This window comes from Phyllobates terribilis, unplaced genomic scaffold, assembly GCF_046119375.1.
Source record: "Phyllobates terribilis strain yellow unplaced genomic scaffold, ASM4611937v1 Scaffold_3__8_contigs__length_932513732, whole genome shotgun sequence".
In the NCBI taxonomy this organism is placed as follows: domain Eukaryota; kingdom Metazoa; phylum Chordata; class Amphibia; order Anura; family Dendrobatidae; genus Phyllobates; species Phyllobates terribilis.
Window position 1 is genome coordinate 794,796,988 of NW_027362763.1, and position 15,607 is coordinate 794,812,594.

A 15,607-nucleotide genomic window follows, 5' to 3' on the forward strand; every position below is an offset into this window, starting at 1 on the left:
CGTTTCATCTATAACTTCCTCAAGGGGCATGTTAGTTGAAAACGGTTAGATGCTAAACAGATTAGTTTTCGAGAAAAGGACTAAAGCCCCCGTCTCACATAGCGAGATCGCTAGCGAGATCGCTGCTGTGTCACGGTTTTGGTGACGCAACAGCGACCTCACCAGCGATGTCGCTATGTGTGACACTTTGCAACGATCAGGCCCCTGCTGTGAGGTCGCTGATCGCTGCAAAGTGTCCTGGACCATTTTTTGGTCGTTGCCCTCCCGCTGGTCAGCACACATCGCTGTGTGTGACCAGCGGGAGCAGCGATCAGGCTGGTAACTATGGTAAACATCGGGTTACTAGGGGCACACACGCACTTAGTAACCCGCTGTTTATCATGGTTACGAGCCTGCTAAAGTGAGCGGTAACCTCCCCCTCACTGTAGCAGACTGGTATCCATGATAAACAACGGGTTACTAGGTGCGCGTGTGCCCCTAGTAACCCGATGTTTACCATAGTTACCAGCCTGCTCCTGCTTCAGATTCTTTCCACGATGTCGCTGCTCCCCTGATCGTTGGTGAGCCTGCCTGTTTGACAGCTCACCAGCGACCACATAGCGACGCAGCAACGATCCCTGACAGGTCGTATCGTTGTCGGGATCGCTGCAGCGTCGCTAAGTGTGACGGGGCCTTAAGAAAATCAAGTGATAACCATCATCACTATGATAAACAATTTTATTTTTATTTATTTTTTTCACATGAAGAAGCGACTCAGTCAGAAAGAGATATAGACCTCATGTGGTGTTTGTCAAAAAAACATCGCTTCAGCCCACTCAAGAAAAACGCTGTACATCTTAAAAGAAGTCCATCAGCAGGTTTCTGCTACCTCATCTGAGAGCAGCCTGATTTGGGCAAAAGGAAGCTGAATTCAACAATGTATCACTTAGATTACTGGGTGCAGCCGTTCTCACACAGAGTTCTTAGATTTAGCAATGAAGCAGAGCTCAGAAAGCTGCCCCCACACAGGCTCTGCATATAAAATGTCCATAGACCCTGGCCTGCCTGTCACAGTAGGGGGCGTTGTTGGACAAGGAGGCACATGCTGCTGTGTCCAGCAATGAAAAGATCCTGGTGCTAAAACAATCATTGAAGGAAAACAAAACCATGGAGCTTGATAACAGAGGCATCCCTGAAATCTGTGTTTTAACCCCTACAGCATGCTGTCTTCAGATTACAGATTCCCTTTAAAGCTAACCTGTCACTGGATTTATGCCGCTGAAATCACGAGCAGCATGAATCAGAGTCCGTGTGTACATCGAGAGAGATCAATCAATCACCTAAAGTGGGCAAGGAAAAGTGGGCTAAGGGGCGTTGTCTGACTCGCCATGTCTAATCCTACAGTCCAAAGACAGCTTTTCAAATTATACTTTCTCTGAAATGCTGGAGCCTTTCAGAGAAAAAAATAGACCTCGCTGCAAAAGCGCAGCCAGACCGAATCATGCTGCCCTTGGTTTGGGCATCATGAATCAGGTGACAAGTTACCTTTAAAAATGGACAGAAAATGTATGAGAATAACATGTATGAATGTAGCCTAACAAGTTAGTGCTACCTGGATGTGTTAATCAACTAAAGGAACTAGGTTTGTTGCTGTATCCTCTACTGCCATCTAATGGTCATATGTGTGGTATGCTCATATGTAATTTGTTAATATAGTTTTTATACAGGCAACAGTTCAGAAAACAAAATTACTTCTCCTAAGAAAGAGGTTCTGCAATACATCAAAATGGCACTGCCAGTCTCTGCCGTTCCCCAGTATATTGTATATACTATAAAGCTCTTTAAGTTTCAATTTTACTTTTTTTTTTGCTCATTTAAAGTATTGCTGCAACATTATAACCATATTTAATGGTGCCAAAAAACAAGACACTAAATGAGATACAGACTTATCTTATATATTAAAATTGGAATCTGTCATTTCACATTGTATAATGGATTAAATAAACAGCTCTGATATTATTTCCAAACATAATAGTAAAGTGGATCTATCAGCCTTATGGTAAAGGCAATGACACAGTCAGTGGTTCCGTCCAAATTGCATTTCTCAGGGCTTCAGATGGAAGCCCCAAGGGAGTCACTGATGTGTGGCAACCCCCTCCCCCCCACCAAACCTTTAAAGGGTGTGACAGAGTCACTGGTCTTTCAAATAGACCAGTGTTCCCCAACTCCAGTCCTCAAGGCCCACCAACAGGTCCTGTCTTCAGGATTTCCTTAGTATTGCCCAGGGGATGGAATTATTGCCTGTGCAGGTGATGGAATTATCACCTGGGCAATACTAAGGAAATCCTGAAGACAGGACCTGTTGGTGGGCCTTGAGGACTGGAGTTGGGGAACCCTGAAATAGACAACTTGAGAGTACCCCTTTAACACAGACAGAACACACACAATAATAAACACACATTTTCAAACAGGGAAATAGATTGTGGGGGAGCAAACCACTATCACCAGAGACAGCAGATACATAACGGGACATCATTATAACTGGCATAGGGTGTACCCCCTTACAAGTACATGTCAAAGATGACAAAAAATACCAGTCATTTTGTGTGAAGGGGTAATCATGTACAGTGTTTGATACATTTTTTAAGCCAATAATATGAGTTGATGCAAAAGGAATGGGAAAATGGGAAAACTTCATCCAGTTGGATCTACTTCTGGTTTTCACTTAAAAAAAAGTAAAAAAACTTAATGTGTTTCCATCCTGTGGCAAAACCTAATGTAAATGGATGCATTTCTTACTCCTGTTCTATGATTAATGCTGGTTTCCAAGAAATGCATTAATAGTGTGGGTCTATTTAGTATCACAAAAAAAAGTCAGTCAATTGCAGATAATTTATGTGCAGTGAAGGCATCATTGATTGACACACTCCGGCACTTTGACAGCTCTTTCTGTATAAATGCGCTGCAGAGGTGGCTGACAAAGTTTCAGGGTGAGCTTAAGGCTGGAGTCACATGAGCTTATAACATACGATGAGAGAGCATCGGATGCGATATGCTAATGATACTTGGCTCTGCTGCGAGCGTGATCCGAGTGTCAGTGGTCTGTGATCCTCTCGTATGAGGGAATCACAGCACAGGTGCGGAGGAGACGGAGAAAATAATTTCGTCATCTCCTCCATTGCCTGTCTCGGCATATGTCGGACTGCACTGGGATGACATCACAGTGCAGTCAGATTTTTCACATGCATCCATAGACTTGCATGGGTGCTTGTGAGCCAAGTCTCGCTGCCAATCGCACCATGCTGCGTTTGTTCTCTCATGCCAAATTATTTTCTCATGCCAATCACTGATCAGCACTGGCCCATAGTATAACATTGGGCAGAGTGCTATCCAATAAAACATGAGATAGCACTCGACCGTGTTATACACTCGAGTGAACGAGGCCTAAAGCCGTTGCTCACAGTATAGTGAGTGGTAACTGTAGCTGCTCCTGGCTTGCCCCATGACTGAAAGCCGACGGCTCCTGAGAGGAAACAAATTAATTTTCTTCCAGTAACCGCACCTTCACTAAGGTTTCCAGGCAGCATTGTAATGCCATTTACCTGCAGATTATCCCTATATCTCCAGGTAAAAAGTGTTTTCAGAGGGGACCGGTTCCCATTAACCCCTTCTCACCAAAGCCAGATGTCATCTTTTTGACCAGGCCGAATTTTCCAAATCTGATATGTCACTTTATGAGGCAATAACTCTAGCTTACTTCTAAATATCTCACTGATTGATACAATGTGTGGTTATTTATAAAAAATATTGGAAAAACTGCACCCCTTTAAACCCCCTAATTAGCAAGTGATGGTGTATTTTAACGGTATGAATAGGAAAAGCCACTGAAAGTGAATTTGTCACCATGCTTTTGCTACCCCATATGACAGCAGTGTGATGTAGGGGCAAAGACTCTGATTTCAGTTATGTGTCACTTATTGGGCTGCTTGCTGTAGTTTAAATAAAATCAGTTTCATCAGCAGCAGATCTATCAGACAGGGTTGTTTCTCTCAGCGACAGCAGATTAGAAAGGGATACAGACATGCTCTGAAGAGCCTGTTCTAGTAGTTCTATAGGTTCTAAATCTGCGGAAACAATCCATGATTATATGATCCTTGTGCCATGGGGGAACTCATCCATGACTATGTGACGCTTGTGGCATGGTGGAGCCCAGGTACAGACATACCATTAGTGCAACCAGTGCAGTTGCACAAGAGTCCAAGAGGTACTGGGATCCACTCCTACTTCCAAATCAGGTGGAATTGTGCATTTTTATGACTTATTGGACTACAAAGAGCCCATATATAGTTTTTGCACAGGGACGCTCTTCTGTTTGTGTCTGCTTCTGGTGGAACTAATCCATGACTATATGACTCTTGTGCTATGGTGGAACTAATCAATCAGTATATGACCTTTGTGCGCTGGTGGAAGAATTCCATGACTATATGTCTCTTTTGCCATGGTGACACTAATCCATGACTATTCGACACTTGTGCCATGGGGGAACTAATCCATAAGTATATGAACTTTGTGTGATGGTGACACTAATCCAAGAGTATATGACCCTTGTGGCATAGAGGAACTAATCCATGAATATATGACCCTAGTGGCATAATGCACTTACCTACTGAGTGTCCTTCTGCCATAGGGTAAACAGTTGACATCAAGAGATGAGCTTGGTCAGCCTCAATATTTATTGTTATGACTGTCAACACACACAGGTAACTAACAAAACAAAAAAGAAGCAACAACAAACAACAGACCCGTTCAGACTAGGAATGTCCCTAATCTGACCCTGACTTGTTCCTGACTGACAGCAGAGGTTAGCACCCTGAGTAAACTTAGTGGTGCCCCCACCATTGACTGATCCTGATTGTCCTTAACTGCACCTTATCAATAGATAATGTGCAACACTGAAATTATGACTAGAAAATGAAATATGCATAAACCTGAGGATGAGGCACAAGCCTATGAACGTGTCCACAAAGTCACACAGGAAAGACGGAAGGAAATAGGAAGAACCAAATAACAAACGGAACACAAGAAAGCCACCCAGACCCTAAATATAAAAGAAAGAGAAGGGTTCTAAGGAGCAAAACTCACAAACAAACCACAGGAAAAGCAACAGCAATTAACCAGGCAAAATAATCCCTAGCTAAGGAGCTGGAACTTCAAATATCTATCTTGAAGTATAGCCAGCAAAGGCAGCTGCAAAGTGAGTATAAAGAGCCCCTCCCAAGAAGTCAAAGGACTGAACCAAATGAGGAAGTGAGAGACACCTGAATAGAAGCAAACCTAGGAAAGGAAAGCAAAGACAAGAGAACTAACAGCAGTTGGACAGAGACCAAACAGGCTGTGGCTCAGAGAAACACATGACACTTATGTAAGCTCTACTGTCCAAACATCCATCCATGGGTATTAGAGGAGCCAGGGCATGCCAAGAAAACATTCTCCACCCCATTACTCCACCATCTTGAAGTGTAAACACCTGACAGTAATGGTTCATTGATTAAAGAAGCACTCCTCCCATCAACATTTTTAACCTCTTAATATATTGCAATCATCATATTATATAGCACTGTGTACTTACAATTGCTCATTTTGCCTTTCTATCTAGCTAATTCTTCTGTTTTCTCTACTCTATGTAGAAACAGGAAGTCTCTTGCCATTGCAGAAATCATTCCCTCTTCAACTCCTGACCCAGCTGCTCCTTCCTCCCCGTCAGGGACTTTTGCAGTGATGTGAGTTGTACAGGGAAAATTGACCTCCAGTTTCTACATGGAGCTTATGAGGATTCAGCTAGTACATTTTTAAACACGTGATGTCATAGACCTAATGGAAAATACAAATAGCTGTGTAGAAGGGCAAAATGAGCAATTGTAAGTGTACAGCGCTATATAATATAAGGACTGCAATATACACTGCTCATAAAAGTAAAGGGAACATTAAAATACTACATCCTAGATATCACTGAATAAAATATTCCAGTTGCAAATCTTTATTCATTACATAGTGGAATGCGTTGAGAACAATAAAACATAAAAATAATCAATGTAAATCAAAATGAATATCCCATGGAGGTCTGGATTTGGACTGATACTCAAAATCAAAAGTGTAAAATCAAATTACAAGCTGATTCAACTTCAGTGGAAATGTCTCAAGATAAGGAAATGATGCTCAGCAGTGTGTGTGGCCTCCACATGCCTGTATGACCTCCTTACAATGTCTGGGCATGCTCATGATGATGCGGCAGATGTTCTTCTGAGGGATCTCCTCTTAGACCTGAATTAAATCATCAGTCAACTCCTGGACAGTCTGTGGTGCAACGTGGTGGTGGATGGAATGAGACATGATGTCCCAGATTGGATTTAGGTCTGGGGAAATGGCAGGCCAGTCCAAAGTATCAATGCCTTCATCATGCAGGAACTACTGACACACTTCAGCCAAATGAGGCCTAGCATTGTCATGCATCAGAAGGAACCCAGGGCCAACTGCACCTGCATATGGTCTCACAATGGGTCTCATCCCGGTACCTAATGGCAGTCAGGGAACCTCTGGCTAACACATGGAGTGTGCGTACCTCCAAAGAAATGCCTCTCCACACCATTACTGACCCACTGCCAAACCGGTCATGCTGGAGGATGTTGCAGGCAGCAGAACATTCTCCATGGTGTCTCCAGACTCTGTCACACGTGCTCAGTGTGAACCTGCTCTCATCTGTGAAGAGCACAGGGTACCCGTGTGGAATCTTCCAATCTTGGTGTTCTGTGGCAAATGCCAATTACCCTGCATGGTGTTAGGCTGTAAGCACAACATCCACTTTGGATGTCGGGCCCTCATGAAGTCTGTTTCTGATAGTGTGAGCAGACAAATGGATGTTAGTGGCCTGCTGGAGGTCTTTTGAACACTGTGCTGACAAACACAGCAACCCTTCTTGCCACAGCTCGCATTGATGTGCCATCTTGGATGAGCTGCACTACCTGAGCAACTTCTGTGGGTTGCAATGTAGACACCGCCTCATGCTACTGTACCTCTAGGGGTGAGAGTGAAGACAAAATGCAAAAGTGACCAAATCAACAGCCAAAAAGGAAGAGAACACAGAAATGGTCTGTGGTCACCACCTGCAGGACCACACCTTTATAGGGGTGTCTTGCTAATTGCCAATCATTTCTGTCTCTTCCATTTGCACAACAGCAGGAGAAATTGATTCACAATCAATGCTGCTTCATAACTAGACAGGTTGATTTCACAGAAGTGTGATTGACTTGGAGTTACATTGGGTTGTTTAAGTGTTCCCTTTATTTTTTGAGCAATGTACTAAGATGGTAAAAATTTTGATGGGGGTGCTTTTTAATTCTGCTTCCACTAAAACCTGGCCTCCCATCAGCATGGCGCTATACAAATTTGACCAAGTGGATATTTAGAGCTTTTTCTTTGCACAGTAATGGCTCTCTCACAATTTTTTAATCTGTCATTAGCTATGTCCTCTTCTTATTTTTCTGTACTCCTCTATTACAGGAGAGCTGACAAGTTTGAAAGTTCAGTCTGTGGTCTGAATATTAATTTGGTCAACTCAGCAGTTATTATGATACAATGAGAGGAAGTTTCTTCTTTCCATATATTACAGAGAACGTACGACAACGCCAGACGCGTATGAGTCCTGTAAACTGGTGGGATGTAATGGCAGGAGGCCCGCACTTCCATCCTCCCAGACCGTGGTCACCGAGAATTCTGAAAGCGTAAAAACATTACATCGTTATCACCCAAAACAAGAAAAAAAATCCTCTATAGGCATGAAAATCAGTGCCATGGCTGACTGTGCATATATATGCGGGCACGGACTTGACTTCAGGGAGCCAAGAATACCTCTAAACGTCTGCCACTTGTCCCTAACAAGATGTATGTTGCACAGGTTTTCTGCTTGTACGAGGCATCACCACACTGCAGCTTGCAGCGCCCTTCACCTCATGCCCAGTAGCTTTCTGCGCCCTTCACCTCATGCCAAGTGGCTTGCTGCGCCCTTCACCTCATGCCCAGTGGCTTCCTGCACCCTTGCACAGTGGCTTGCTGCACACCCTTCACCTCATGCCCAATGGCTTGTTGCACCCTTCACCTAATGCCCAGTGGCTTGCTGCACCCTTCACCTAATGCCCAGTGGCTTGCTGCACCCTTGCCCAGTGGCTAGCTGCAGACCTCACCTCATGCCCAGTGGCATGCCTCTCCCTCCAACTCATGCCCAGTGGCTAGCTGCACCCTTACACCTCACGCCCAGTGACTTGCTGTGCCCTCCGCCTCACGCCCAGTGACTTGCTGCGCCCTCCGCCTCACGCCCAGTGACTTGCTGCGCCCTTCGCCTCACGCCCAGTGACTTGCTGCGCCCTCCGCCTCACGCCCAGTGACTTGCTGCGCCCTCCGCCTCACGCCCAGTGACTTGCTGCGCCCTCCGCCACACGCCCAGTGACTTGCTGCGCCCTCCGCGTCACGCCCAGTGACTTGCTGCGCCCTCCGCCTCACGCCCAGTGACTTGCTGCACTCTCCGCCTCACGCCCAGTGACTTGCTGCGCCCTTCGCCTCACGCCCAGTGACTTGCTGCGCCCTTCGCCTCACGCCCAGTGACTTGCTGCGCCCTCCGCCTCACGCCCAGTGACTTGCTGCGCCCTCCGCCTCACGCCCAGTGACTTGCTGCGCCCTCCGCCTCACGCCCAGTGACTTGCTGCGCCCTCCACCTCACGCCCAGTGACTTGCTGCGCTCTTCGCCTCACGCCCAGTGACTTGCTGCGCCCTTTGCCTCACGCCCAGTGACTTGCTGCGCCCTTTGCCTCACGCCCAGTGACTTGCTGCGCCCTCCGCCTCACGCCCAGTGACTTGCTGCGCCCTCCGCCTCACGCCGTGACTTGCTGCGCCCTCCGCCTCACGCCCAGTGACTTGCTGCGCCCTCCGCCTCACGCCCAGTGACTTGCTGCGCTCTCCGCCTCACGCCCAGTGACTTGCTGCGCCCTTCGCCTCACGCCCAGTGACTTGCTGCGCCCTCCGCCTCACGCCCAGTGACTTGCTGCGCCCTTCACCTCACGCCCAGTGACTAGCTGCGCCCTCCGCCTCACGCCCAGTGACTTGCTGCGCCCTCCGCCTCACGCCCAGTGACTTGCTGCGCCCTCCGCCTCACGCCCAGTGACTTGCTGCGCCCTTTGCCTCACGCCCAGTGACTTGCTGCGCCCTCCGCCTCACGCCCAGTGACTTGCTGCGCTCTTCGCCTCACGCCCAGTGACTTGCTGCGTCCTTTGCCTCACGCCCAGTGACTTGCTGCGCCCTCCGCCTCACGCCCAGTGACTTGCTGCACCCACCACCTCACGCCCAGTGACTTGCTGCACCCACCACCTCACGCCCAGTGACTTGCTGCACCCACCACCTCACGCCCAGTGACTTGCTGCACCCACCACCTCACGCCCAGTGACTTGCTGCGCCCTTCGTCTCACGCCCAGTTACTTGCTGCGCCCTCCGCCTCACGCCCAGTGACTTGCTGCGCCCTCCGCCTCACGCCCAGTGACTTGCTGCACCCACCACCTCACGCCCAGTGACTTGCTGCGCCCTTCGCCTCATGCCCAGTGACTTGCTGCGCCCTCCGCCTCACGCCCAGTGACTTGCTGCGCCCTCCGCCTCACGCCCAGTGACTTGCTGCGCCCTCCGCCTCACGCCCAGTGACTTGCTGCGCCCTCCGCCTCACGCCCAGTGACTTGCTGCGCCCTCCGCCTCACGCCCAGTGACTTGCTGCGCCCTCTGCCTCACGCCCAGTGACTTGCTGCACCCACCACCTCACGCCCAGTGACTTGCTGCGCCCTTCGCCTCACGCCCAGTTACTTGCTGCGCCCTCCGCCTCACGCCCAGTGACTTGCTGCACCCACCACCTCACGCCCAGTGACTTGCTGCGCCCTCCGCCTCACGCCCAGTGACTTGCTGCACCCTCCGCCTCACGCCCAGTGACTTGCTGCACCCAACACCTCACGCCCAGTGACTTGCTGCGCCCTCCGCCTCACGCCCTGTGACTTGCTGCGCCCTCCGCCTCACGCCCAGTGACTTGCTGCACCCTTCGCCTCATGCCCAGTGACTTGCTGCGCCCTCCGCCTCACGCCCAGTGACTTGCTGCGCCCTCCGCCTCACGCCCAGTGACTTGCTGCACCCTCCGCCTCACGCCCAGTGACTTGCTGCACCCAACACCTCACGCCCAGTGACTTGCTGCGCCCTCCGCCTCACGCCCTGTGACTTGCTGCGCCCTCCGCCTCACGCCCAGTGACTTGCTGCACCCTTCGCCTCATGCCCAGTGACTTGCTGCGCCCTCCGCCTCACGCCCAGTGACTTGCTGCGCCCTCCGCCTCACGCCCAGTGACTTGCTGCGCCCTCCGCCTCATGCCCAGTGACTTGCTGCACCCACCACCTCACGCCCAGTGACTTGCTGCGCCCTCCGCCTCACGCCCAGTGACTTGCTGCACCTTTGCACCAGTCTTGCCCAGCGGCCACCTTATTCTGTGACATGATAGTATAATGAATGCATAGACCACCATTGCTTTATATTCATTGCGCCCTCTGGCGTCCAGACACTGCAGTGCACACACAGCAGTGAATGACGTCACCCATCGCACCAGCTTGACCTCTATTTGCTCCTCCCAAGACCCTGAGAATCGAAACCAGATTGTTTCGCAGAGGTCGAAGTGACGTAGCCGAGAGCGCCAGCCAATGAGCGCATAGGTTGTTGGGAGGTGGCGGAGAGCTGTCATGGCCGCCTCCTTGACATGCCGGTTTGAAGTGATGAGCGGGGTGCTGTGTAGAGCATGGAGCGCTGCTGGGGGCCGGAGCCGGCGCTGTGTCCTGTCCTGGTCACGGTCACATTTTTACGGAGGAGTGAGGGCAGCGAGCCGCTCTGTGTGTGTGGAGCTGGGGGGCAGGTAATGCTGGAGCTGGGACACGTGACCGCCTGGGGCTCTGCGTGCGGTCACTGGGGCTCTGCAGTCAGCAGAGGGGGCAGAGCACTGACTATATGGTGACAGCCTGGGCTCTGCGTGTAGTCACTGGGGCTCTGCAGTGAGCAGAGGGAACAGAGCACTGACTATATGGTGACAGCCTGGGCTCTGCATGTTGTCACTGGGGCTCTGCAGTCAGCAGAGGGGGCAGAGCACTGACTATATGGTGACAGCCTGGGCTCTGCGTGTAGTCACTGGGGCTCTGCAGTCAGCAGAGGGGGCAGAGGACTGACTATATGGTGACAGCCTGGGCTCTGCATGTTGTCACTGGGGCTCTGCAGTCAGCAGAAGGGGCAGAGCACTCACTATATGGTGACAGCTGGGGCTCTGCGTGTTGTCACTGGGGCTCTGCAGTCAGCAGAGGGAACAGAGCACTGACTATATGGTGACAGCCTGGGCTCTGCGTGTAGTCACTGGGGCTCTGCAGTCAGCAGAGGGGGCAGAGCACTGACTATATGGTGACAGCTGGGGCTCTGCGTGTAGTCACTGGGGCTCTGCAGTCAGCAGAGGGGGCAGAGCACTGACTATATGGTGACAGCCTGGGCTCTGCATGCAGTCACTGGGGCTCTGCAGTCAGCAGAGGGGGCAGAGCACTGACTATATGGTGACAGCCTGGGCTCTGCATGTTGTCACTGGGGCTCTGCAGTCAGCAGAGGGGGCAGAGCACTGACTATATGGTGACAGCCTGGGCTCTGCATGTTGTCACTGGGGCTCTGCAGTCAGCAGAGGGGGCAGAGCACTCACTATATGGTGACAGCCTGGGCTCTGCGTGTAGTCACTGGGGCTCTGCAGTCAGCAGAGGGGGCAGAGCACTGACTATATGGTGACAGCCTGGGCTCTGCATTTTGTCACTGGGGCTCTGCAGTCAGCAGAGGGGGCAGAGCACTGACTATATGGTGACAGCTGGGGCTCTGCATGTTGTCACTGGGGCTCTGCAGTGAGCAGAAGGGGCAGAGCAGTAACTGCTGGTATAGTAATGCAGTGTGATAGGGGATTGTGGGGTTTGGGAATCAGACTGTGACACCATTTGTGGATTTGTCTCCTCTCCTGACAGGACTGCTTTATACATGTGTCCCTCTGGTATTCCTCCTGGAAATGACATTGACAGCTGGGTGGAAGAATTCTTACTTGTTATTGAGGTGTCAGTCCTGATTGGACAGTGTTGTGTAATCACAGGGGTTTTCCTTAATCGCAGCATATCACTTATCCTGAGGATGAATAGGATGAGCACTGTGCTTTCTAGAATCTTGCCACTTGAAATCCACCAGTCATGATGGCACAGGTCCTGGAGTCCCCCTTTGAGATTCTGATTCCTCCAGTGCAGTAATGCACTGTTCACACCTGGGTACCTCCGCTCAGCATCCCAATCGTTGGATCACCAGAGATCAGACATCCTGATTCCTGTGGATGGACGATAAGTTGTGATTACAGAAAAATGCCTTTACCAAGGACATTGGTAATATCCAATTAAAAAGGTGGTCCAAAACTAACATTTATTTTAATCCTAAATATCTATTTCATGTCATCTAATAATATTTTGTTGTGATACACTTTAATTAAAGAGTCCCATTATCGCGTTCTCTCCTTACAATACACACTGACAGTGCATTCTCTTGCCTGTTCATCACTTCTCATCAGAGCCGGCGAGAGAGCGCACTGTCACTGTGTATTAAAAAGAATATTGCACGGTGATAAGATCCTACTGAGCATACATTGGAATTGACAACCAGCGCATGCTCAGTAGAGCAAGGACTAGCCCTGCCCCTGAAGTGAAGGTCACTGACGGTCTTTTCTGCCTGCAACCATGGTAAAGTCTTGTTTTCTTTTCTCTTTAGAAGATAATTTTAAGGCTTCATGTTTTGCTATTTTTATGTGTTTGTTTTTCAAGTCACTGAAAAAAACATTTCAAGCCTATCTTTGCTATTTTTTTTTCTTTTCTGCCTGCAGAAAATTAGAAATCGCGTCCGGGAAGTTAGCCCGTTTTGCAGATGGATGCGCTGTAGTACAGGTAAGTACAATCTATGGAATCTACATATACAAAACCAAAGAAATGAGCCGGACTATATTCTGGTGTACGTGCAAAGTGTAAGAGCACGTTCACACTGTGGCCATTTCACAGACAAAAATGTACAGAATATATGACATATGCATAGGACTGCAGTAAGATCAGGATGACAAAGTTCACTCAGAGCAAAAATCCAATTTTTTTATCTTCATAGATGGCTTTATATCTAATGATATTGGGTGCAATGTAATTTTTTTTTTCCAGCTAGGTGATACTTCTGTAATGGTAACGGCCGTGAGTAAGACAAAGCCTTCCCCTTCTCAGTTCATGCCGCTAGTGGTAAGTGTGTAGAAGACATGTCACTACTGGAACTTAAGCAGCTTCTAAAATTATCTGCATGAATTGTGTTGTGTCTGCAATGGACACCCCCTTTCCTTTAAGCCAGTGTTGCCCAACTCCTGTCCTCAGGAGCCACCAACTGGTCATGTTTTTGGGATTTCCTTAGTATTGGTGGCTCCTGAGGACCGGAGTTGGGGAACACTGCTTTAGACTAATCCCCAGTATTTGCCTAATTGCAGTTAGTTTGTTCGCTGGTCAACCAAGACCATGTTATAAAAACGATTTGTCCAGAGTTAAAGGGGTATTCCCATCTCCCAAGATCGTATCCTAATATGTACTAGGTGTATTAATAATAATATGAGCAAATACCTCCAGTTAGTAATGATGTATAGTTCTTCTGATTGGCCACGTCGCTTATCCCATGTACAGGGCATTGCAGTAGCTGAGGTATTCACTGTTATGACCACCCCGATAGTGACAGACAGCTCTTGGTGGTTGTAACCATGGATAGCTCAGCTACTGCAATGCAATGTCTGTACTATATATATATATATATATATATATATATATATATATATATATATATATATATATATATATATATATATATATATATATATATATATATATTATATATATTATCCTGGGGTAGGCATAACATTGGTGTAACTGCACAGGGACCCACGAGGTAAGGGGGCTCACTTCTACCTCCCAAAGCAGCGAGCAGCTTCTGTTGTAGACAGCACTGTTATACTACAAAGGTCCCATATATTGTCCCTGCACAGGGGCCCCTTTGTGTCAGTGTCACCACTACTGGGGCCGCCAGCAGGCCTGAGATGGAATAGAGATATGCATGCTTGACCTCTGCTCCGTTCATTATCAGTGGGACTGCTAGAAATGACCAAGGACAGTGCTCAGTTTTTTTTCTGCAGTCCCATAGACTATGAATATAGCAGAAGTTGAGCATATCGTCCTTCGCTCCATTCAAGATTAAGGATCCCCAGTGATCCGCAAAATATTCCCTATCCTATGGATAGGGAACAACTTCTGATTTTGGAAATAACCCTTTAACATTTTTATCTTCCCTTTTATAGGTTGACTATAGACAAAAAGCTGCTGCTGCAGGAAGAATACCTACAAATCATCTAAGAAGAGAACTGGGTTCCACTCCACATGAAATTCTTACCAGCAGAGTTATAGGTACTTAAAGCGTAACCGCCAATTTCATTGTAATATCTTATAAGAGAAATCTGCTTCTTTCTCCCCCAGAACTGATCAGTCATTGTCAAAATTCTCAATTTACAGGAAAAATCTGTATTTAGTGAAGACAGAATGTTACATTACTGAGATAGGAGGTGGCAGCTGCTGCGCATGAGATTCTATGTAGACAGAAGGAGGACGAGGAGTAGCTGTGCATCTACCTCCTTCTCCTCCTCCCATCTACATAGGAGATGGCAGATGCTGTGGATGATATTCTATCTTAGTAATAGGCTGTCTTCACAGAATACAGATTTCACCTGTGAATTGAGAATATTGACAATGACTGATCAGTCCTGGGGGAGAAGAAAGCAGATTTCTCCTATAAGATATATTACAAAGCTTCTTATTTTCATGTGTTCTATTGATTTATTAAATAAAAATGATAACTACGATGACTCTTTACATAAGCTGTTAGCGGTTTTTGTGAAAACGGACCTGTCATTTCTCCTGACATTTCTGTTCTAGTAAACATTTACATTCCCCTATATCGCAATTCTGAAGCAGTTTTTCCTTTAGGTTTGCATAGTGATTTTCCTCTGTTATTCCTCTTGGAAGTGTATAATAAATTGAAAACTGGATGTTATCTGTTGGGGAGTGCAGGGTAAAGTCTGATTATGTCCAGCCAGTGCTGTATATCTATGGACACACCGCTGCAACATGGTGAATGGTGACACCCAGTTGTCAGTTTATTTATACATTCCTAGAAAGAATAACAGGAGCGGCACATCATAGAGCTGGAAGACCATGCTCCAAAATTGTGAATTAATAAGGAAGGCAATTGTTTACTGACGCAGACATGTTAGGGGAGGTGACCTATCCTCCTAAACAACATTGTCACGTGCGGGGAAAATGAAGCTATTCCTTCAGTCAGGCAATAGTATTTTGAGGCTATGTGCACACACAGTGGACGAAGACTGTGGCTCTTGAAATCTGCAGCAAATGTCACCAATTGTTTGGGCATCTTGTGTTACAG

General features: G+C 48.0%; 1 protein-coding gene across 1 annotated transcript in view; it reads left to right on the forward strand.

Annotated features, from left to right (window-relative positions):
* Positions 1-10,711: 10,711 nt before the first annotated feature.
* The window catches only part of PNPT1 (polyribonucleotide nucleotidyltransferase 1), a 105,622-nt gene continuing 100,726 nt past the window's right edge, over positions 10,712-15,607 (forward strand). The window contains exons 1-4 of the mRNA XM_073673349.1: positions 10,712-10,955; positions 12,978-13,038; positions 13,300-13,374; positions 14,469-14,574. Of these exons, the coding sequence (XP_073529450.1) occupies positions 10,786-10,955; positions 12,978-13,038; positions 13,300-13,374; positions 14,469-14,574 (412 nt within the window). The 5' untranslated portion in view covers positions 10,712-10,785. The remainder of the gene's footprint in view (positions 10,956-12,977; positions 13,039-13,299; positions 13,375-14,468; positions 14,575-15,607) is intronic.